Source organism: Solanum dulcamara, chromosome 10 (genome assembly GCF_947179165.1).
Source record: "Solanum dulcamara chromosome 10, daSolDulc1.2, whole genome shotgun sequence".
NCBI lineage: Eukaryota > Viridiplantae > Streptophyta > Magnoliopsida > Solanales > Solanaceae > Solanum > Solanum dulcamara.
The window spans coordinates 22,626,964-22,651,913 of NC_077246.1; the positions used below are offsets into that span (position 1 = coordinate 22,626,964).

Sequence of the window (24,950 nt, forward strand, 5' to 3'; positions counted from 1 at the left end):
CATCTTCGTATAAATGAAGTGAAATCCTCCATATTATTATAATAGTACTAATTAAGAAATTAAAAATACATTAAATAGCAATTTTGAAATATAAGGTTAAAAGGAAATCAAATTCATCTCATACGATATAGGTATCACAGGTAGCAAAAATTAGGAAAAAATAATTCTCTAGCAAACCAAACAAATCTGCAAATGGGTCAAATCTCAATAAAGAAATTTAAAATTATTTACGTAATACTAAAATTTACTTGCATATATATATCAATCCTTTCAAGAGGTTATTCTCAATAATCTCATCATTTGGATGCTGTTCTACTACCTTTCACATTCTAAAGAGAAAAACAATGCTCTACATGCCTCCAACATAGACTTGAGGATGGCCAATGCATCGTTCAGAAGATGCACATTTCAAGCAAATGTGAATGCAATAGATGATTAATCCTCTCCTTCCACCACAAAAATAACAAATACTGAAAAAACATAGTTCTCAAAGAATCCTCTTCTTCCACCACTCCATACAAAGTTAAAGTTTTATGCTTGCACAACTGATTTGTCCATCCGCTGTGCCGAATACATTTATAGTTAGTAACTGATGACTTCTCAATTATTTAGAGAGGTGGGAAAAGTATGGTAAGATTACCATATGCAATTACCAAAAAAATAAATAACCATCTACATTTCAAATCTATTGTCATATTTTAAACGGATTCAATTTGTATAAATTCTAACAGGATCTATGTTCCAACATATATAGAATGTAAAAATGATGGGTGTAAAATTTTTATTTACGATAGTGCGTATGTTTAGATTAAGAACATCATCTCCAAATATATGAATACTTAATATTTACTTGTAGTCCATATAACAAATAAACATTGAAACCTATGTTACTGGCCTGTACGAAAATATTTCATGTTCATAAAATAATTAATTGCTAGCAATAAAACAGAAAGGCTAAAAAATTACCAAATACATCTTTTTCAAGTGATATCCAAACAATGACATAAAGATTAAAGCAATATTAAAGAAAATTAGCAGAAATGTTTACACAAAATCTAAAGCTATTCTAGAAATCAAAAGTGACTCGGTGCTTTGATGCTCTATAGAGTGTCTATCCTGAACTATGACCGAAGTTAAGGTGTGTCACTGAAATTTCAGTCATATTTCAGGAGGGGTCGATTTTATTTTCCTCCTTTCTTGTGGCTCTACTAAAAGGTTGAAGATAAAAAGCTGCTTCAAGAAGACATTGTTGCAAATTGTATAACGACATAATAATCCAACGCTTTTTAAAAGTTACGTTGTTGATATTATTAAAGATGCAAGGCATTTGCCTCCTTAGGAAAACAACTGTAGTACATAAAGGTTGTCCTCGGAGGAAGATTGGCTATATCATAGTGGTTAATACTCTTTCCCTTTTTATGAGATTTTGGATAGTGGATAAGTTTTTGTATACAAATACTTGCCTATATTCTGATTTTTTCCAAATAACATAAAACAGTTTTATATTTATTATAAAAATAAAGATAGCATGGTAATACAAGGATACACCAAACAAAATCCTTGCACTTTAATAGGATGTTTTAAAAAACATTACCATGTACATACTGTAGAAATCAAAAGTAAGAAGATGTAAAATGAAAAACATTCTCCAAAATGTACATGTGCAGAGCTAGAACTTAGACATGAAACCAAAAAAACTTCATAGGCTGCAACTCAGTAACAACAAAACTTATGAACTCACCAATTCCGAACATATATATTCCTAATTAAGTCTCTTCTGGGATCTGTCTCTACACATTTTGCTGCAAATAGCTAGTATCCTTTTCATGTTGATGCTCCTCCAACTCATCAACCTGTACAATAATTATTGTGACAACAATAGTAGTTTCATTTTCATGTGGCTGCTTTTTAAAGACTCAAATAGCTATACAATTCTATCTACAGTAACTACTCGCTCTTTTTCCAATCCCTTATCTAGGAGATTCCACCTTTTTTTCTCCTTTGGTTACTCAAGCTCACAACCTTAGGGTTGACTATAGTCCGAGTACTCCCTCTTATGACATTAACTATAGGCTATTAAGTAGTGCCGCCCTGTTATTGCTTCTTCGTAGTCTCATCCAGCTCTATTCTATCCAGATATAATGTGTTGTACAAATATTACGGCATAACAGTTTATCTAACTGATTCTTGGTCTCAATTATTTGACTATTTATATTGGAGAGTGATTGTATTAATGTTTCTAACTTCTTTTTTGACAACTATAGAAACTAATCATCAGAAGGATGGGTGAGAAGAATTGAGAAAATAGAGTCTCCCTCTGTTTCTTGAACTTGCCAGAATTGTAGAACAGTAGAAAAAGATAACTTCTGCAACAACTGATGGTGATTAATGTACCTGGTACACGTAAGAATATGCCTCATGTTTGGATGCCCTTAAGATTTGTTTAATTGAATCCCATAGTAAATCTTTATGCACCGGAGAAGTTGTGATTGGATCCAACTTTTCACACCTAGTTTCATAAACTTAACTGCTTTATCTTCCATCGTTCTTTAGCCAGAAATTGCAGTCCAACAAATGAATTCATGTAATTTAAAGACCAAAACAGTTTGAGTTTCTCTTGTGCAACTTTAAGATTTACTTTCAGAAAAGCATCCTAATAATTGTGAAAGACAGAGAAACCACAATCCTAGTTAATGAAAATAGAACATGAATATATCCAGCAGATTATAATTCCATGTACAGTGAGTGCAAGAAAAGCAGACCAGAAGAGAAAACTAACCGTCTCTTCCTTTCTTGATCCTCAATTGTACGGTGCTTCAAAAATTGACATATACTTCTCAAAAGAGACACTTCTAATTACATAACACTATCCATATTTGTTATTATATCTTTCCATATGAATCTGGTGATTGGAGGGGGTGCATATTGCAATGTATTTTCCTCCGTAATTTGGTCAAAAAATTCTCATGAACCTTAAAATTATAATTCCACAATTTCATGAGAAATTACTAAAAATTAAAGATAATGGAGAAGCATAAGAGCGTCTAAATGAGTACAAAAAGTGTAATAAAAACAAAATCTTTTAAAACCCAATTGGGCATCTCTGATTTGTAGATCGACAAAAGAATAAGAAAATTTGAAGAGGGTAATTATCAAACGAAACCTTCGAAGAAGAGGGTAATTATCAAACGAAACTCATTACTTTCATGATGAAGACCATAATTTCATCTTTGACTGGAGTCCATCAAAAAATAATGTGCCTTGTTAAAGCCTTATTAGAAAAAACTCAGTGGAAAAATTCAGTCGTATAAACCCTTGGTTAAGGAAAAAAGAGTACAATCCTATTTTACTCCCTGATAAAAACTTCATTTGATATTTTGGAGACGGCGCATTACAATCTTATATCTTAGTTTCTCAAAAGTTGATGTCGGTAATGTCTTTGTGAATAAATCTACAAGATTATCACTCAAACGAACTTATTGTACATCAATATCACCATTCTTTCGGATATTTTTGACTGGAGTCCATCAAAAAATAATGTGTCTTGTTAAAGCCTTATTAGAAAAAAGTCAGTGGGAAAATTCAGTGGTATAAACCCTTGGTTAAGGAAAAAAGAGTACAACGCCTATTTTACTCCCTGATAAAAACTTCATTTGATATTTTAGAGACCACGCATTACAATCTTATATCTTAGTTTATCAAAAGTTGATGTCGATAATGTCTTTGTGAATAAATCTACAAGATTATCACTCGAACGAACTTATTGTACATCAATATCACCATTCTTTTGGATATTATGTGTGAAGAATAATTTTGGTTAAATATGTTTCATTTTGTCTCCTTTTATGAAGCCACATTTCAATTGAGCTATCCACGCGACATTGTGTTTGAATATAATTGTGGGTCCTTTGATATCATTTTTTAGGCCGCATCTTTCTTTGATGAACTATATCATCGATCTCAACCACACACATTCTCTATTTGCTTCATGAATTGTTATTATTTCAGCATGATTTGAAGAAGTAGCAACAATAGACTGCTTTGTAGATCACGATGATATAGCAGTTTTTCCGTATGTAAATAGATAGCCTGTTTGAAATCGAGCTTTATGTGAGTCTAATAAATAACCTACATCTACATAACCAATAAGGTCTGCACAACTTTTGTTAGTATAAAACAAACTCATATCAATGGTACCCTTTAAGTATTGCAAAATATGTTTGATATCGTTTCAATGTCTTCGCGTTGGGGATGAACTATACCTTGCCATCAAATTAACAGAAAATGTTATATCAGGTCTGGTTGCATTTGCAAGATACATAAGTGCACCAATAGCACTGAGATATGGTACTTTAAGACCAAGAAGTTCTTCATTCTCTTCTGGAGGTCGAAATGAATCTTTGTCCACTTCAAGTGATCAAATAACCATTGGAGTACTGATCTTGGATGCATTTATGAGCCCATGTGCCACGTTTATCCATATTTATAGGCGTTTTGAAAAGATATTGGAGCTAAAATGTGTGTTAAGAATAAAATACCAATCAAGTGTGAACTAAGGTATGTGTTTAAGTAAATGCAGGAAGTTTGGAGAAGCACAAGACAGATGGGAGAAATTTTCTCTGCAGGTGCTATAAGAGCGCGTCGCGCTAGCATGCAAACTTCAGAGACATGTTTCAGGCGTTGCAGTGGTGTGCCACACCAGAAGGAAAACAACAAATTCTCTCCAGGCGCTATAAGAGCGCGTCGCGCCAACATAGAGATATATTCCAAGCGCCATAGTGGCGTGCTGCACCACTGCAGCTCCAAGAGATTTTGATTTGTTTATTATTTTGGGTCCAAAAATAATTGAAGTAGGGCATTTCAATAGATTTTTTGGGGCTGGTGAGAGCTAACAACCGCGTTTTAGATCTGAAAAAGAAGTAAGAGGAAGAAGTTCACAAGCATTTTTAGGTTCCATTTCTTCTTCTTTTCTTGTTCTCATTAATTTATATGAAGTTAAGCACTTATTTTTATCATTTCAAAATGAGTAGCTAAGCACCCAAAATCTGGGGCTATAGATACGAAGTTATGGTTTAATATTATTTGAGCTTGATTGATGATGGGTTATTGATTTTAATTACTCTTGCATTTTTGTGGTTATGATTTTAATGTTTAGCCAGCATTAGAATATATGTATTGTCTATCTTGGATTCAGAAGAGGACAATTATATAGATCAAAGAGTGGAAGGAATGTGTTCATACTAGAATAATCTAGGATGATTCGTATATAAGATGCTCGTGACACATTCCTATATACCATATTAGGTTATGATAAAGGATGATAGTTTAAAGGCGTCTTTATTGTTTCATGTCTATCCCCGCTCAACGATGTAGTTAGGTTGACGATAAAGATAGGCAATTATAGGTCGGGAGACCATGATTGTATTATCAACCCTTTTTGATTAGTAATTAAATAACCTATCATAGACTGAGATCGAAGAATAGTAAGCTTGACTTCACATTATGCTATAGCCCTGGAATTTCTCATAATTTGATTAATATACATAAATACTGTATTGTTTTTATTTGTAGAAAATTTTCTTACATCCAAAATCATTAACAAGTTATCTCAAATCCATCACACAATCACAATTAGTGTAGTTCATTGGAAAGAAATAATTTGCCTTATTAAGGTTTCTGTGGGTTTGATATCTGGCTTAAAAAGCTGTTTTACTACTTGAGAGACTACGTACACTTGCGTATGCAATTATAGCCACAATAAGTACTTAATGAATGTGCTTTGTCCATATAAAATTATTTTAAAATTTTCTTAGTGTAGGCAGATTGGTGAACAAAGATCCCGTCTGCTAAATATTCAATTTGCAAACCCAGACAAAGTTTTTTCTTTCCAAGATCTTTTATCTCAAATTCTATCTTTAAATATTCAATCGCCTTTTGGACCTCTTCAGGGGTTCTAATGAGATTTATGTAATCAACATAAACAACGAGTATAACAAACTCTGATTCCATTTCTTAATAAAAACACATGAATAAATGACATCATTTATATAAAATTCATTTATCAAGTACTAACTAAGACGATTATACCACATACGTCCTGGTTGTTTCAGACAATATAATGATTTTTGTAATTTGATTGAGTATATCTATCGAGACTTAGTACATGCTTCAGGCAATTTTAATACTTCTGGGATTTTCATGTAAATTTCATTATCAAGTGAACCATAAATGTAAGCTGTAACTACATCTATTAGATGTATTTCAAGATTTTTATGTACAACTAAACTAATGAGATATCGAAAAGTTATTTTATCCATAATAGGTGAATATGTTTCTTCATAGTTGACCCCGAGTCTTTGAGAGAATCCTTGTGCAACAAGGTGTGCCTTGTATCTTACAATTTCATTCCTTTCATTTCGTTTTCGCACAAAAGTCCATTTATAGCCAACTGGTTTTACACCTTCAGGGGTTTAGACTATAAATTCAAAAACCTCACGTTTAGCAAGTGATTCTAATTATGATTGAATTGTCTTTTGTCATTCTGGCCAATCACATCTACGTCGATATTCTTCGACGTATTTAGGCTCAAGACTTTCACTATCTTGCATGAGGTTAAGCGGGCAATTTTGTTTTCATAAGTAAAGGTCTTGCTATCAATTGTAAGCGCTTAATAAATGAGTCTGCAAGACCATTTTGAGTATGAACATGAGTAACATGATGTTCAATTTTTATCTCAATTGATAAGCAATAATCATCAAAAGTTTGGGATCTAAATTCTCCAGCATTATCAAGGCGAATTGCCTTAATTGGATAATCTGAGAATTGCGCCCTTAATATTATTATTTGTACTAATAATTTCGCAAACTCCAGGTTGTGAGATGATAAGAGGCACACATGAGACCATCTTGATGATGCATCTATTAGGACTATAAAATATCTAAACAATCCACTAGGTAGTTTAATATGTCTGCATATATCCCCATGTATACGCTTTAAAAGTCAGGAGATTGGATGTCAATCTTCAGAGTTGATGGTCTGGCAATTAATTTGCCTTAATAACAAATACTATTTGAAAATTCATCATTCGTAAGAATCTTCAAGTTCTTTAACGGATGTCCAGTTGAATTTTTAAGAATTCGTCTCATCATTATTGATCCAGGATGACCTATTCGATCATGCCATAGCACAAATATATTTAGATCGGTAAACTTATGGTTTACGATCAAATATGCTTCAATTACACTAATTTCTGCAAAATATAGACCAGACGACAAAATGGGTAATTTTTCCAAAATATATTTCTGGCCTGAGACACTCTTGGTTATACCAAGGTATTCAATATTCATTTCATTTAGTGTCTCAACATGATATCCATTTCTGCGGATATCTTTAAAACTTAACAAGTTTTTTAGAGATTTAGAAGAGAATAATGCATCTTCTATAACAATCTTTATCCCCTTAGGCAGAAATATAGTAGCTCTTCTGGAGCCTTCAATAATTTTTGAATTACCAAAAATTATAGTAACATTTGTTTTTCTTCTAAGCAAGTAGAAAAAAATTTATCGTCTTTAAAAATGGCATGAGTCGTTCCACTATCAATTACATAAATATCCTCGTGATTGATTATTGATCCAATCAAAATTTGAGGCATATTCATATTTTTTTTCAAAAAGAAATAAAGTAAATATTATAATTAAAACATGACTCATTATACAAATTTTATTTATTTACATGAATTAGAAAAATATAAATATATTATTTAGTACAAATAAATAAAAAAAATTTTAAATTTTATCAGGCTTATCAATATTCAAATTTTCCTTCTGGAAAATTGAAGAAATCAGCTACATCCAGATGCATAGGCTTAATATTATCTTCAGGAATAAAATCTGTTTCTGGATTATTTTCTGCTCTCTTCAAGGATGCGTGATATAGCTGAACTAGACGTTTTAATGATCGCCAGGTCCGTGACCAGTGTCCCATACCTCCACATCTATGACATATACTTTCTAAATTTTTCTTTGGTATAACTTCTTGCTTCTCACTCTGCTTTTTATATTGTTGATCATTTTTCGATGCCACACGAACATCATGATTATAATTTCTTTTTCGACCTCGACCACTACCACTACTGGGGCCATGACCACTTTCTCATCGGTTATAATTTGTCAGATTCACTTCAGGAAATGACAAAGAACCAACGGTCTGACTATCATAATTTTTCATTAACAGTTCGTTATGACGTTCAGCAATAAGAAGGTGAGAAAGTAATTTAGAATATTTTTTAAAACCCTTTTCGCGATATTGCTACTATAGGAGCATATTCGCGGGTGGAAATATGGAGTATTTTTTTTTCAAGTTTGTATTGCTCAGTGATTTCTTCTCTGCATAAATTTAATTGTTCTATAATTCTAAATAAGATAGAATTATATTCACTTATATTTTTAAAATTCATTAATCTCAAATTGAGTCAATCATGACATGTCCATGGAAGGTTGACCAACTTCAGGTGGTCATATCTTTCTTTTAGATTCTTCCACACTTTAAAGGGGTCTTTTAATGTGATGTAGTGTAATTTTAACCCCTCGTCAAGATGGTGGCGGAGAAATATCATGGCTTTGACACGGTCTTGACTAGATGTCATATTGTCATCTTTGATGGAGTCTGCCAAACCCATCAATTCTAAGTGTATTTCGGAATCTAGTGCCCATTATAAGTAGGTATTTCCAGATATATCAAAAAAAAAAACTCAAGTTTAGACATATTCAATATTTTAAGAAAATAAAATTTTTACCTTTTTGTTACCTTTTGAAAATAGCTCAAAGTGATAGAGGCTCGTGCTAATAACGTGTTATAAAACAAACTAACTTAGCAAATTAATAAGAAGGAGAGACAGTAAGAGAAAGAAAGAGTGTTGAGAGATTTTTGTGTGTCACATTTCATTGCAGATTCAATGTCTTTTATAGACAAACTTTGTTGAAAAAAATGATCGAGTTACAGTACAAAACGCGTGAGATACAGTGAAAATACTATTTACTAAGGTGAAAGTGGATCCCATGAACATCCACTTTTTGACTTGTTTTACAATAATATAATATATTCATCAGTTTTAAAATTGGTATTTTTTTGGTGGAATCGTGAAAGTGGGAGTTATATTTGGCAGTGTTAACTTCCCAATTTTAAAACTGATCAGATTAATTTTATATAAATATTTTTCAATATTTCTTTACAATTTAAATTTTTTAAAAAACTGTTAAAAAATAATAATTAATCATTACCTAAAAACTAAATTTTGTCTTAAAACTGCCACATGTCTTTTTACTACGTTGGCACTTGACTTAATTCTAGGTTAGATTTTTTCCCTTTTAATTATATATAAATATCTTCACTCGCTTTAAAGGAAAGTACAAGTACAGTAACTTTTTTTACCACGTCACCTTTAGAGTAATATTTAATTCACTTAAAATTATTAAGAAATATCTAAATGAGTTTTGACGTATTATCCCTTTTAAAAAAAAGGTCTAGACTAATTGCATTTGATGAATCGTCCTTCGCTTCCACCTGTGTCATTCTGTATCACCAATTCAGTAGGAGTTGGGAGTTGACTTTTGTCTAGCACTCTCCCCTTCCTCTCTTGACTAGCTCATACAGAGAGATGGGTGTTATTAAAGCAGCGATTGGTGATGGGTTATTGACCTTTTTGTGGGTTTTGTGCTCCTCTAATATTGGTGTTTCTACATACTTAATAAGCTTCTTGTTTTGGTGTTGTGAATGAAATAGCATCCCTCTTCATCACCACTCTTATTGTTTTTCTTATTTTCTTGGTTTTTGGTTTTCTTGGTGATGCATTGGGTGGTGCTGGTTTCAATCCAACTGGAAATGCTACCTTTTATGCTGCTGGTCTTGGAGATGATTCTCTCGTCTCTGCTTCTCTTCGTTTTCCTGCTCAGGTTTCTTTTTTTTTTCTTTGGATTAGAGTGCAATCTACTACTACAACTACAATTATGAAATTCAAAATCGATTACATGTAGCAGGTGCTGTTGCTGGTTCACTAGCAGTCATAGAGCTTATGCCTAAGGAGTATCACGACATGCTTGATGGGCCTGCTTTGAAGGTGGATGTACAAGCCGGAGCTATTGCAGAGGGCGTCTTCACCTTCATAATCACATTTATGGTCTTTGTTATTGTCCTAAGGGCTCCCAAAAGTGCACTTGTCAAGAATTGGTTGCTCACTATGGTAACTCTCCCATTGGTACTTGCAGGTTCAAACTACACTGGACCTTCTATGAATCCCGCCAATGTAAGTAGTAGTACCTTTTCTTGCATATTCCAACATAACATAAATAGTTTTCCAGTGACTGTTCAAAAGGTAAGGTGGAAAATAGAAAATGAAGGTTTTTGATAACAAAGTCTTTTCAACTATCAAAGTATTTGTATATTAAAACCAGGGTTATGAATGATCTTCACTTACATATCTTGGATCTCAGCCTTTGTCTATGCATAAACATAGCATATGTCAAAAAACACAATTCTAATTTATAGATAGGGGTTTATTTTGAACTTTTAGTAGAAGCAATAAACTAAATACTGGAGTAGGATAGGAATGCAATTGCAATTTCCTAAGAAACTTGTAACAGTACCAGTTCTCAAAAGAAATTCTCAAGGAACTTCCAATGTAATTTTGGCTTCATGAATCATCCTGAAAGGCCCTCCTAGAAGATTCATCAACTTGCCCATTGTGTGAATAGTTGGGATTGAATTCCTTTAGGGATCGTTTGGTACGAGGGATAGGAGATAACTAATCGCGAAATTAATTCTAGGATGAGTTTATCCCATGTTTATTTCGGATAGAATCGCGGGCTAACTTATCTCTCTGCTACTATGATCTGTATATTTCATTAAGGGAAAAACCCTTCCCAGCCTTTCCATACACTCCCTACCCCAACAAGATAAAAAGAACTAGAAAAAGATGCTGTCTTAATCTTAAATTCTAAATGAACAACTTTTTTTTTTCTTTTGAGAAAGCAATCTTGATGAAGAACTAAGGCAACAAGTTCTTCAACTTGAGAGAATATCAGGTTTCCACAGATAAAATGTCCCACTCGTTTTTTACCCCACATCATCTAAGACCTTTGTGATGGATAATGGCAATGATAATTCCTTTCTGTGCCGTGCTTCCCCACATCCTTGTTACTGTATCTTTCCTGCACCCCTACTGTCTAGCATAATCTGCTATCTATTGTTTCCTGCTCTATGATTTCTTCATTTCCACTTTTTCTTTTCTTTCATATTTTGTTTTAGCACCTTCTTTAGCAGTTCCTCTTCTAGCTATTCAAGGAAAAAGTTATTGAACAAGAAAATACGACAACCCCGTAAATTAAAGGAGAATCATTACTGGAAGGGGATTTTAAATCTGCCTCTACCTTTTGAAAACCAATTCTATCCTCATTCATCCTTCCAAGTTAAACCTTCATGCATTTATATTCTCTTGAAGCTATTCTGTGTTCTTTTGGACTCTAATAATCTTGAGACTATGCATGGTCTTTGTGATCACAAACCTAGTGATAAATTGCAAGCATTCATGAAAATAAGGCTATAATTTACGCTAATTTTCGCTTCAAATTGGCTGGACTTATGACTGGCAATGTCAGAAGCCCACATTAAAGTTAATGACATCAGAGAACTGGTACTGCTAATGCGATGGTGACACTCAGAGAGACTTCCCTAATGGAAGTAGTGAAAACAAGTTTCATAAGTGACATTCTACATTAATTCTGTTTTTGGAATAATGTTGTTTTCTTACTTACCAAACACTAAAAAATACTTAAAAACACACTTGTTTTCTAGAAAAACATGTTCCTTCGTACTAAACACACCTTAAGATGAACATTTGTTACTTCTCTCTACAATCTTAGATTTCTAGGTTCTTTGGAAATTTATAACCTAGTTAAGCATTTCTTTTTGACTGTCCAACTTTAATATTTTCCAAAATGCTTTCTTGCTTCTATATTACATCCCCATAGCCTCCCCACGTTACACCATGAGTGAATTGAGGGATTCAGTGAAATAATTTTTAATTGGTATTCGTTTTTCTGGGGAATGCTTCAGGTAGTCTTGAGAAACCTGCTTTGGACTTTGCTCTGCATCTCAATCTTCCTCTAAGAAATCACTGATCTATTTTTCCAAAGGAGATGACCAGCACAAAACAGATGCACTTTCTCTAATATTTCTGTATTGGAATACAGAGAAGTGAAGAATGTTCCAAATAAAATATGCCTATCCATTTGAGTTTTTAATAAATTGCCAATGTGTGAACATTAACCAATTGAACCTTCGTTGGTGTTAATTAAATAATACTTTGCTTTTACATATCTTTCGTTTACAATGTGGGGAACATAAGACCGGGAATGAGTTTAATCAAGAATCAAGTCTTTCATTTTACCCTCATTTTCTATGAACGGGTTATGTTAGAAAACATAGGTACGTGCCTTTAGTGGAAGGAAAAGTTTGTATTATTTGACCATTTATGAAATTCACCTAAATCTGTAGCCATTTGATTATTTTTGTTGTTTTTGCTTGACTTCTTAAATCGCTCAATAACACGCAACTGTTTGTTAATTGGCTCTAGCCTTTGCAAGCATTTGGCTGGGATTACCAAAGCAATACACACAACACATGGGAACACATTTATGTTTATTGGATCAGTCCCTTTATAGGAGCAATTTTGGCTGCATGGATTTTTTGTGCTCTATTTCCGCCTCCAGTAGAGAAGAAGCCTCAGAAGAAGAAACGGAACTGAATAAAAATTTTCTGCTTTGTTTCATTCTCCAGCTCCTATACTACTGTTGTAGCTTGTCCACCAAGGATGGCTTTAAAAATGCTCTTACACCATTCTAAGTGGAAGTTTTCATGTACTAAATCATTTTATGAAATTATAAAAGATATTTTCCCTTTTCAGTGAACGTTTTTAATAATATCATTCAGCTATGGTTGAGAAATGGGTAATGTGACGATTTTATTGAAAGGATTGAAATATCTCCAATCTCGAGAAGTAGAGAGGAACACACCTACAGGCTACAAAAAAAGTCTTGCAGTTCAAAAATTGAATAAGTTGTGGCAATTATGTTCCATGAGTTTTAACTAGTAGAGTCCGTTTCCTCTTTCTAATATTCTGGGCTTTAACACTTCACCTAAACCAACGAAAAAAGGTTCATGTGATATGGTTGTATGATCTTGCAACTGACCATACCTTGATCATAAGAACTGCAAGATAGTCAAATACTACAGAACGCATTTTGAATGCGTAGTCAAAAAGAGAACAAAATGCATTTTGAACACGTAGTCAAAAAGGAATGTGCAATATGCGGATTTTACGTATTTCTAGTTTCCTATTAATAGAGGGCCTCTTCCCCTCATTTAGATCATCCCACAAAAAAAATACAATCTAAAAGAGTAAGAACACAAAGAAAGTTATACACCAAAATAAATACGGTAGTCTTAGTGTCCTCTTTAGTGAGTTGTTTCTTTACAAGAAAGAAGTGTTAATTGTTGTTTTCTTCTTGTATTTGAGAGCAGTGTACTCCCATATTATCATAGTACGATCCTTCTACCCCGTAATTTTTCTCTTCTATCTGTTTGAGGGGTTTTCACGTAAAATTCTCGTATCCAATTTATTTTTATTATTTATTATCACATCAAACTTTAGTTGTAGTGATTTCTCCCCCAACAGTGGTATCAGAGCCCTTGATTATTCTGTCTGTTTTATGTGAAGGTACTATCTGTGAATAGTAAATTTTCATGAATAGTAAAATTCGGTGAAAAGTACTATTTACGTGAATAGTAAATTTCGGTGGTGATACAGTTGTCATGATTGTTCGCAAAAATATTCAGAAATAATCTAGAAGGGTGTGAAGCAAATAACAATGTCGAATACAACAAAGTTTGACGTTGAGAAATTCAATAACACTAATTTCTCATTGTGGAAAATGAAAATAAGAGCGATATTGAGAAAAAAAATTGCTTAGCTGCAATTGAAGGCAAGCCCACAGACTTTACTGATGATAGCAAGTGGAACGACATAGACAGCAACGCAGTTGCTGATCAACACTTGACACTAGTTGATCAAGTGTTGTCTAGTGTGGATGAAAAATGGACGGCGAAGGAAATATGAGATACTCTTACGAGATTGTATGAGGTTAAGTCTTTGCATAATAAAATCTTCTTAAAAAGAAGATTGTATACTTTTCGAATGGCAGAGTCCATGTCGGTTACTGAACACATCAATACTTTGAATACTCTATTTTCGCAACTTACAACAATGGGTTGCAAAATAGAGGGGATTGAACGTGCGGAGTTTCTACTTCAAAGTATGCCTGACTCGAATGATCAACTTATAATCAACCTGACAAACAATACGGATAATCTAATTTTTGATGAAATTACAGCCGTTGTCTTAGAAGAAGAAAATCGGCGCAAAAATAAGGAAGACAGACAAGCAACATGACTTTCCGGAGAGAATGGTTTCATCAATATAATCCTATCTTAGGAGGGTCTCTGTTTACGGGAGACGATCATGCTTTGGATGTTATTGGTATTGGGTCCATCAAAATAAAGATGTATGATGGCACGGTACGCACCATCCAAGAGGTACGACATGTAAAAGACTTGAGCAAGAATCTATTGTCTTTGAGACAATTAGATGATAATGGATGTTCATAAAAGAATCATGGTGGAGTCATGAAAATATCAAAAGGAGCGCTTGCTGCAAATCTATATGTGCTTAAAGGTGAAACACACCAAGAAGGAAAATCATCAACCGCATCAGCAAGTTCATTTGAAGAATCAACAATGATGTGGCATCATAAACTTGGCCATATATCGGAATGAGATTTGAAGATTCTTGTTGAGCAAATGCTTTTCCAGGGCTCAAAAAAGTTTCAGTACCCTTTTTTGAGCATTGTGTTACTAGTAAGCAACATGGATTTAAGTTTAGCAGTTTCTTTGTTAAAAGCAAGGAAATATTAGATCTGGTCCATTCTGATGTCTGACAAGCACGGGTGGAGTCCCTAGGAGGAGCAAAAGATTTCGTGTCATTTATTGATAATTACTCCTGGAGAAGTTGGGTGTATCCAATCAAAAGAAAGGTAGATGTTTTTTCGGTTTTTAAAGAGTTCAAAGCGTGGGTGGAACTTAAATCTAAGAAAAAGATCAAGTGTTTGAGGACAGATAATAAAGGAGAATACACTAGTGATGAATTTGATAACTTTTGTAAATAAGAAGGTATTAAAAGACAGTTCACAGTGGCATATACTCCACAACAAAATGGAGTAGCAGTGCAGATGAATAGAACTTTGTTGGAATGGACAAGAGCTATGTTGGCAACTGCTGGGTTGGAAAAATCATTCTGGGTAGAAGCAGTCAAAACCGCCTGTTTTGTGATTAATCGATCACCATCAACCGCAATTGATCTGAAAATGCCAATGGAGATGTGGACCAGAAAACCAGGTGATTATTCTCGCTTACATATATTCGGAAGTCCTATTTATGTTATGTACAACACTCAAGAAAAATTAAAGTTGGATCTAAAATCCAGGAAATACATTTTTTTGGATATGCTGATGGAGTCAAGGGATATCGCTTATGGAATACCACTACCCGCAAGATGGTAATCAGCAGGGATGTTGTGTTTGTTGAAAATAAGATACAAGCAAAAGAAGGTAGCACTTCAAAAGAAAAATTAGAGACTACTACAGTTGAAGTTAAAGAAATAGAAAAACCTCCAGTTTCTTCTGAGGCAGCACCAGAGCACGAAGAACAAGAGCAAGCTCCACAAGTTCGACGGTCAACTAGGGAGAAAAGAGAACTAGCTTGGCACTCGGATTATTCTATGGAGGACAATGTTGCATACTGTCTATTAACAGAGGATGGAGAGCCTTCAACTTTTCACGAGGCTATGAAAGGCCAAGAATCATCTTTGTGGATGGAAGAAATATGAGAAAAAATTGAAGCTCTTCATAAAAATAAAATATGGGATCTTGTTCAATTTCCACAAGAAAGGAAGGCCATTAAAAATAAATGGGTCTACAAGATCAAACGCAATGGTGATGATCAAGTGAAGAAGTATCGTGCAAGATTGGCGGTGAAAGAATTCGCTCAGAAATAAGGTATAGACTTCAATGAGATATTTTCTCCGGTGGTTTGACTCAGAATAATTCGAGTGGTCCTAGCGATGTGTGCTACATTTGACTTGTTCTTGAAGCAGTTAGATGTCAAAACTGCATTTCTTCATGGAGAGTTTGAAGAAGAAATTTACATGCTCCAACCAGAAGGTTTTGAAGAATAGGAAAAAGAGAACTTGGTTTGCAGGTTGAACAAATCTCTATACGGTCTCAAACATGCGCCGAGATATTGATATAAGAGATTTGATTCCTTCATTATAAGCCTTGGATACAATAGACATAGTTCAGATCTTTGTATTTATTACAAGAGATTTGGTGATGACGATTTTGTTATTTTACTGTTGTATGTTGACGACATATTGGTAGCAGGCCCCAACAAAGATCGTCTCACAAATTTAAAGGCACAGTTGGCTAGAGAATTTGAAATGAAGAACTTGGGACCAACAAACAAGATTCTAGGGATGAAAATTTATCGAGACAGAAATAATAGGAAGATTTGGCTTTCTCAAAAGAATTACTTGAAGAAAATCTTGCAACGCTTTAAGATGCAAGACTGTAAGTCAATTTCTACCCCACTTTCTATTAATTTCAAGTTATCCTCAAGAATGAGTCATAACAATGAAGCAGAGAGAGTACAAATGTATCAAGTACCGTATGCATCAGCAATAGGAAGTTTAATGTTCGCCATGATATGTATAAGACCTGACATTGCATAAGCATTGGGAATGGTTAGTCGATACATGGCTAATCCTGGTAGAGCATATTGGATTACTGTTAAGAGGATCCTCAGATATGTCAAGGGTACCTCAGATGTTGCAATGTGTTATGGAGGATCAGACTTTACTGTTAAAAGTTATGTTGATTTAGATTATGCAGGTGATCTTGATAAAAGCAAATCCACCATAGGTTATGTGTTTACTCTTGCTGGAGGAGCTGTAAGCTGGGTTTCAAAACTGCAATCTATCGTGGCTACATCTACGATGGAAGAAAAATATGTAGTAGCTACACAACCTAGCAAAGAGGCAATATGGATGTAGATGTTACTGGAGGAGCTCGGGCACAAACAAGAGAAGGTTGCTTTGTTTTGTGATAGTCAGAGCACTTTTCATCTTGCAAAGAATCCGGCATTTCATTCAAGGACAAAGCACATACGAGTTCAGTATCACTTTGTTCGTGAGAAGATGGAAGAAGGCAGTGTGGATATTCAGAAAATTCACACTAATGACAACCTAGCAGATATGTTTACGAAGCCGATCAACAGTAACAAGTTTATATGGTGTCGATCTTCTGTTGGCCTATCAGAAACGTAACATTGTAGTAATTGGGTAGAAAAGATGGTGTGGAGACTTAATTGATTCTCAATTACATCTTCAAGTGGGATAATGCAAGATAGTCAAATACTACAAAATACATTTTGAACGCGTAGTCAAAAAAGAAAACAAAATGCGTTTTGAACGCGTAGTCAAAAAGAGAACAAAACGTGTTTTGAACGCGTAGTCAAAAAGGAAGGTGCAATACGCGGATTTTACGCGTTTCTAGTTTTCTATAAATAGAGAGCCCCTTGACCTCATTTAGATCATCCCACAAAAAAAATACAATCCAAAAGAGTAAGAACACAAAGAGACTTATACACCAAGATAAATATTGTAGTCTTGAATGTCTTCTTTAGTGAGTTATTTCTTTACAAGAGAGAAAAGTTAATTATTGTTTTCTCCTTGTATTTGAGAGTAGTGTACTCCCATATTATCATAGTAAGATCCTTCTACTCGTGATTTTTCTCCTCTATCTGTTTGAGAGGATTTCACGTAAAATTCTCGTGTCCAATTTATTTTTATTATTTATGATCATATCAAGCTTTAGTTATAGTGCTTCCTGTCTCCAACAAGAACTAGAAGTGGCAAAATCAAGTCCAATCAGCCCAACCCATTTAAGTTGGAGCGGATCAATAATCCGTCCATTTATTAGTTCAACTTAACTCATTTCAACCCATTAAAATTGGATTGATATGTAACCTAAATTGTTTTAAAATATTTTTAGAACTTGTTTTTTCCATTTGATATGTTATATATAGCTATAATAAAGAAAATAATAATTTTATTAGGTACTAACATATTTTAAAACACAAATAAAATATTATTAAACTTAGTAGAAATTGAGTTGGGTCTTGATCCATTGTACGACTCATTACCTGACCCATTTTGTCTTGATACAAATTTAAGTTAAGTTGTGCCTTGACCCATTATGACCTGCCTAAATTTGATCCAACTCACCCAATTGCCACTGCCCTTAATAAGATTAATGATATTACTTTCAAAAAATTGCTTTCTAAACCATCTTTGGCATGCTAATATTCCTTACACAATTTCCTTCTTTAACAAGATTAGTACTAATGCAAGTATTGATTGCCTGTGTTGCAGGATTCCACAGGTGGAAACCATACAAGAGATGTTTGTTGAAGCTAAAGCTGCAAAAAAAAACAATGTGGAATGTTGCTCGGGAGTCTTTTGGGAGTATAACTGAATAACCAATATCTATTGTCAGCATTTTAAAGCATCAAACCAGCCTACAAATATGTGTTGGGAATTATGGGAACATAGATATGCATATAAATATGGTGATCTAGGGAAGATATTTCATTTCATTACAAAATGGAGTATGAAGCCATTTAGAAAATCACAAGACTCTTCTTACTAGTATATTCCAATCATATTTGCAATGTGGTGGAACGGTTCAAACAAGTAGAAAGACAAAAACAAGGTTCCTCGGGACATAATCAAACACTAATGGGAGTATCTAAAGAATATGGGCAAAGGTAGTACAGCTGGAATTGTTATAAAATAATCAATTAGGTGATTTAATCATTGGCTTTCTCTTTTCCAATTCAAAATTTAGCAGTAGCAATATGATTGAAGATTCAGCGGCAGGCAGTGTTTGAAGTGAAACGGAGTTGTCTCAATGGGTAGTCAACATGGTGACAAAAGAGGACACTTGTTAAGCAGATTGTGGACAACATCATTAACTACAAGAAGAGAGCTGAAATTCATATCACTCACTGCTACAGAGAAGGAGACCAAATAGCAAACTTTCTTGCTTCAAATAATGATCACAACTTGATGGCTCACGCAAGACTAAGGATCTGCTTCAACTTAACAAGTGTCAAATGCCCAACATTAAGGTAAAGTTTCACAAAGCTAATTTCTTTGGTGTACATAATTAGCACCAGAGGGTTGTTGACCATGTAGCTGCCAAGTCGTGTTGTATTAGTGAGGCCCTTTTTTGCTAATACACACACCACCACTCAAACATTATTTGTGTAATTAATTTTTTGTAAGGAAAATTCATGTCATATAATTTTTTTACCTTAACTTTAGCGGCTCAAGATTGCTGGCCTGTTACACAAAAATCATCGTGAAGTAGACAAAGTTGTAAGGGTCTCATTTTCCACCTTTAATTAAATACTGTATTTGTTAAGACAACAAAAATACACATAGAACAAGGAAACAAGAAAGACAAGTCTTTTAAAATACCAAAGCTAAACAGAATCAATCATACTCTGTATAAATAGAATGAAGGTAGGTTGTAAGTATTGGCACCAAAAATAAGATGGATATTCTATCGATGAATCCAATCTCTATAGTTGCGACATTTCCTTCTCTTTGTCTGTCTTCTCTTATAGTGATAGTTTTCTTCGTGAGCAAACTAGGAAAAAAGCATAAAGGGAAAAAGAGATATCATCCAATTGTTGATTCTACAACGAAGCAGCTGATAAACTTTCATCGTATCCACGATCACATGACCGATCTTGCTGCAAGATACAAGACTTACCGACTTGAGAGCCCATTTCGGAGAGAGATTTACACTTCCGACCCAGCTAACATTGAGTACATTCTAAAGACCAATTTCGACAACTACGGAAAGGTTACAAATCCACATAAATTCTTGTAACATATATATATATAATTAAAAAGAATAGTATAATATTATTAAATAGTTTATTATAATTAAACTGTTTGACTCTCGAAATTCGAATTGTGTCACATAAGTTGTAACACAGGGAGTATGTGAATATGGACTGACTTAAAAAAAAAAAACGTGCAGGGAGATTACCATCATGAGATTCTAAAAGACTTCTATGGTGATGGTATGTTTACTGTGGACGGTGAGAAATGGAAAGAGCAGAGAAAAGTTTCGAGCCCAGAGTTCTCCAAAAGAGTTATAAGGGAAGTTAACAGTGTTATCTTCAGCAAAAATGCAGTGAAGCTTGCTAACATCTTAGATGAATCTGCAAATTCAAAAGATACAGTAGATATTCAAGTGAGATACTTCAGACCTATCACACAAATCAACCCCTCTTTTACGTCATGCTAGCTACTTCTTATATATGTCGATCGATTTTGTAGGATTTGCTTCTGAAGTCAAGTTTGGATTCAGTATTTCAAGTTGCATTTGGGATTGAACTTGACAGTGTATGTGGTTCCTGTGAGGAAGGGGCTAACAGATTCATCAAAGCACTTGATGACGCGAGTGAAATGAGTCTTTTACGCTACATTGATCTTTTCTGGAAGATTAAAAAGGCGCTAAATATTGGATCTGAAGCAAAATTGAGGAATAGTCTGGAAATCATAGACGAGTACATGTATAAGCTTATCCGCAGCAAAGCTGAACAGCTTTCACAACATCCAGTAAGTGGTGATCAATTGGTCTTTTCCTCGGTTCTAAACAATTCTATTTATTGATTGTGGACGTTATACAGGAGAAAGCAGAAAACATATTGTCAAGGTTCTGGCATTACTCTTCGACGAATCCAAAGTACTTAAGAGATATACTGATAAACTTCATGGGTGGTGGTAAAGACACAACAGGAACGACACTCTCCTGGTTTATTTTAATGCTTTGCAGGTATCCACTTGTGCAGGATAAATTGGCTGAAGAAATCAAAGAAGCAACGAATACGAAAGGCAGTAAAACAATTTCAGATTTTGCTGCTAATCTAAAAGAGGAAGCAGTAGATAAGATGCATTATCTCCATGCCGTGCTTTCCGAGACTATAAGACTTTATCCAGCCATTCCAGTGGTAATCATATACTATATAAACTTATTTTCTTATTTCCAAGTCCCCTACTATATCTAACATAGGGTTTACATTCCATGAATCCAGAATGCCAAAGTATGCCTTCAAGATGATGTATTTCCAGATGGATTTAATGTGAAGAAAGGGGATATGGTGGCGTACCCACCATATGCGATGGGTAGGATGAATTACTTATGGGGTGATGATGCTGAAGAATTCAAGCCAGAGCGATGGCTTGATGAGAATGGCTCCTTCAAGCAAGAAAGCCCCTTCAAATTTACTGCCTTCCAGGTCTGTTAACTAAACAGAAACTTTAAACATCATGTTCCACTTTAAATTCTGGATTCTCCTCTCGTTGCACACATTCAACCAAACTAGTTATCGCTTATATAAAGAGATTGAATATGCTGTTATTTAATTTGAGGGAGGGAGTCAAACAGACGTTTAAATTAATAAATTGAACATCTGACGTGAAACATTGTTTGTGCACATACATACAGGCTGGGCCAAGGATATGTATTGGAAAGGAATTTGCATACAGGAACATGAAGATCACTGCTGCAGTTTTAATGCAATTCTTTGTATTCAAGTTGAGTGATGACTTAAAGCCTGTGAACTACAAAACCATGCTCCAGCTTCATATAGATGGAGGGTTACATGTTCGTGCCTTCCGTAGAATCAACCACTACTAGAAGTCAAGGACAATAAATGGACTTCTATAATATATATGTGGTTCCTTTTTTCTCTGTGCTTTTCTCTCTCTTTGGATTATACTTCCTGTGCACCAAAAAAAAAAAAAAACTGGTACATCATTCTGCACTACCACATTGCAGCTGTATTAAAAATAATACTTACTCCATTTTAATTTATTTTTTGTTTTTGTTTTAACTTGCTATGAATTTAACAAATTAAGGAATACTTTTGAATTTTGTGGTCTTAAATTAAAGATATATAAAATATATTAAATATCCTTTAATCTTGTGATATTAGACATGTCAGGTCCAAAATTAGAATCAAAGAGTTGCCAAAGAAAAAAGACATTAATTATATTCTTTCTTATTGGATTACAGGTCATGGGTTGCCCATCTGGACCGACTCGACCCTTTCTTTTGTTTTTGTTTTGATTACCTAAAAAGAAGATAAGAAGGGTGTAACCTACAAATTTTTTTAAAAAAGGAAACAGTTAATAACTGTTAATCCGCTCAATTCCCTATACATATTGCTTCTTCTTCTTTTTCTTCACAAAACATGGGAGAAAAGAAAGAAATTTCTTGAGTACTAAAACGCAAATCAAGATATAAACACCAAAAGGAAGACATTTAATTTGTGAAACAATACTCCATTTTCAAGAGAGACGAAGTGGAGTTGGGGCGATTCTTTCGATAGCAAAATCAACACATTCTGCTGTAACATATCAAGGTACACACTAATTTTTTCTCCGTAATTTAGAACGATGATATCAGCGCCAGGTTCATTGCAATATATTTTGCATGTAAAATCTCGAGTTCACGCATGGATATTTTTTGAAATATTGTGTACTTACCTGATAGAAAATGGACATAAATCGGATGTAATCAAAATTTTGGACCCGACAAAAAATCGCACAATCAACCTTCTGATCTGTAGACAGCCGCCTTCATCGCGTTTTTGAATCTGGTGCGTGCTACCATTGCACCACGAAATTCGTTATGAATCTGACCATTGACTTCAATTTGGAGAAAATAAAATGAATTTAGTCAGATCTGTATTTGCATTTAAATGTCTACGGATTTTTTTTTGAAGAAGAAAATACTGCTATGAGATTATTGTTTCTAATTCTCCATGATTTTTTTGTGGAACATATAAGAGTGAACGAAGAAATTTGTTATTTCTTTGTTTCTATTCTAATAGAGGACATATACAAAGAAACTTTTTATTTTATTTTATGAAAATAAGCAATATAATGAAAGTTTCTTGAAGAGGACAGTGAAAAATATGTAAAGCATACATTGTACTACACACTTAAAATAAATGATTGGAGTACACCTATTCCCATTATTTAGTACTTTGTTTCTTTCAAAAAAACTATGGAACGTAAATATGGATTTAGTTCTTATAAAAAAATTAGTCAATTTTTTTTTATGATTAGAAAATTGATTATGTCTTCTGCTATTATTTTAGATATTTTAATATCTAAAATGTGTATTATTAAAGTCATATTTTTATATTATGTATAAATATGTACAAAAAAGTCGTTGTTTTAACATGGAATTGATTAATTTTGTGAAATGTTTATAAATTACATAAGTGAATAAATATGACTTGATATTATTTTTGTCTTAATTAGTCCCTAAATATTTTATAATGGATTTTTCCTTCTACAATAAACTGTGACATAAAATGTCACATTGAGTGGTTAAACCATTCTTGTTGTTTCTTGATTTCTATTTCAGAAATGGGTGAGCGGGGACACTGTCGAATCACTCCAAGTGGGAGTTCTAGATGTCGAGCAAAGAGACAAAGTGGAAGAGCACGTCAACGAAGGTAATGTTTTCGCATTCGTGAGATCATACGAAATGGTGTCCCCAGGGCGACACAAAATCTGTTACGAAATGAAAGGGCTATACGAAGGGAAAGACAGAAGAAACTAATAGAATTCAAGTCTTTCAAGATGTCCCAAAGTATTACTATGGCTAATTTTATTCATTTGTTTGAATTAAAAGGTGTAGAACTAGAAAACTATTTAGAAATCTCTAATTGGGAAGCTTTAGCTATTTTAGCAAATTCTCTCCGTGATCCTTGGGGTGATAGATTAATTAATATTTACCATGAGATTTGGCATAGCGAGCCTTTTTGGGTGTACATAAGTCATTTCAAATATTTGTGGGATGATTTTCATCTTTAAATTGACTTGTAACTTGACGATGTTTTTGCCAATCTTGTGAAAATTGTCTTGCTGGAAAGATTATACGTAAATCATTTGGAATTGCTAAAAGAGTTGAGTTCCCTCTTCAATTAATCCATTACGATATTTGTGGTCCAATAAATGTGAGGGCTAGGTCTGGTGCCACATATTTCATTACATTTATTGATGATTTTCCGAGCTATGGTTATGTCTATTTGATTTTCCACAAATCTGAAGCACTTGAGTGCTTTAAAAGATATATGAATGAAGTTGAAAATCAATTAGATAAAAGCATAAAGGCTTTAAGAACAAATAGAGGATGTGAATATTTGTCAAAACAATTTGAAGAATAATGTATTGTAAAGGACATTATCAGATAGTTAACTACTCCTTATACACCTCAAAAAAATGATGTAGCTGAAAGAAGGAATAGAACATTGTTGGACATGACAAGATCAATGATGGCGCAAGAAAATTCGTCTATTTCTTTCTTGGGAGATGCATTATTGACTGCGGTCTGCATATTGAATAAAGTGCCTTCTAAATCAGTATCTTCCACTCCTTATGAACTTTGGACTTGTCATAAAATAAACCTAAATGATCTATGGCCTTGGGGTTGTTCTGCATATATTAAAGATCGTTTTGGTGAGTTTGGTAAACTAAGTCCAAAAAGAAAAAAATGCATTTTTATAAAATACTCAGAACGCTCCAAAGGGTATGTGTTCATTAATGAATTGGAAGATAGAAGTATTACTAAAAGTGTATCATGAGATGTCCGATTTTTGGAAAATGATTTTCTCAAAAAGGGTGAAATAAA

The 24,950-nt window shown here is 33.8% G+C and overlaps 1 protein-coding gene, 1 long non-coding RNA gene and 1 pseudogene across 3 annotated transcripts; 2 read left to right on the forward strand and 1 right to left on the reverse strand.

The window, feature by feature from the left end:
* Positions 1 to 204: 204 nt before the first annotated feature.
* Positions 205 to 2,903, reverse strand: LOC129871349 (uncharacterized). 2 transcript variants are annotated; one of them, XR_008762243.1, is made up of 4 exons: positions 2,780 to 2,903; positions 2,395 to 2,547; positions 1,742 to 1,853; positions 205 to 561 (listed from the first exon to the last, which is right to left on the reverse strand). It is a non-coding gene; the product is annotated as an uncharacterized LOC129871349 (long non-coding RNA). The 2 variants fall into 2 exon arrangements; XR_008762242.1 differs by lacking the exon at positions 2,780 to 2,903 and having other exon boundaries at positions 2,395 to 2,644.
* Positions 2,904 to 9,546: 6,643 nt separating this feature from the next.
* LOC129871421 (aquaporin SIP1-2-like) lies at positions 9,547 to 12,957 on the forward strand (annotated as a pseudogene).
* Positions 12,958 to 19,781: 6,824 nt separating this feature from the next.
* Positions 19,782 to 22,026, forward strand: LOC129869711 (cytochrome P450 704C1-like). Its single transcript, XM_055944351.1, has 6 exons — positions 19,782 to 20,096; positions 20,277 to 20,492; positions 20,579 to 20,860; positions 20,932 to 21,252; positions 21,337 to 21,540; positions 21,750 to 22,026. The coding sequence occupies exons 1-6, from the start codon at positions 19,782 to 19,784 to the stop codon at positions 21,939 to 21,941; spliced, it is 1,530 nt and encodes a 509-aa protein (XP_055800326.1). The 3' UTR covers positions 21,942 to 22,026.
* The last annotated feature ends 2,924 nt before the right edge of the window (positions 22,027 to 24,950 follow it).

Bases quoted from the DNA above. Each gene is read 5' to 3' on its own strand.
- LOC129869711 (XM_055944351.1), top strand. From the start codon at position 19,782: ATGGATATTCTATCGATGAATCCAATCTCTATAGTTGCGACATTTCCT. The intron at 21,253-21,336 runs GTAATCATATAC...CCATGAATCCAG, and splicing joins TTTATCCAGCCATTCCAGTG to AATGCCAAAGTATGCCTTCA. The intron at 21,541-21,749 runs GTCTGTTAACTA...ACATACATACAG, and splicing joins TCAAATTTACTGCCTTCCAG to GCTGGGCCAAGGATATGTAT.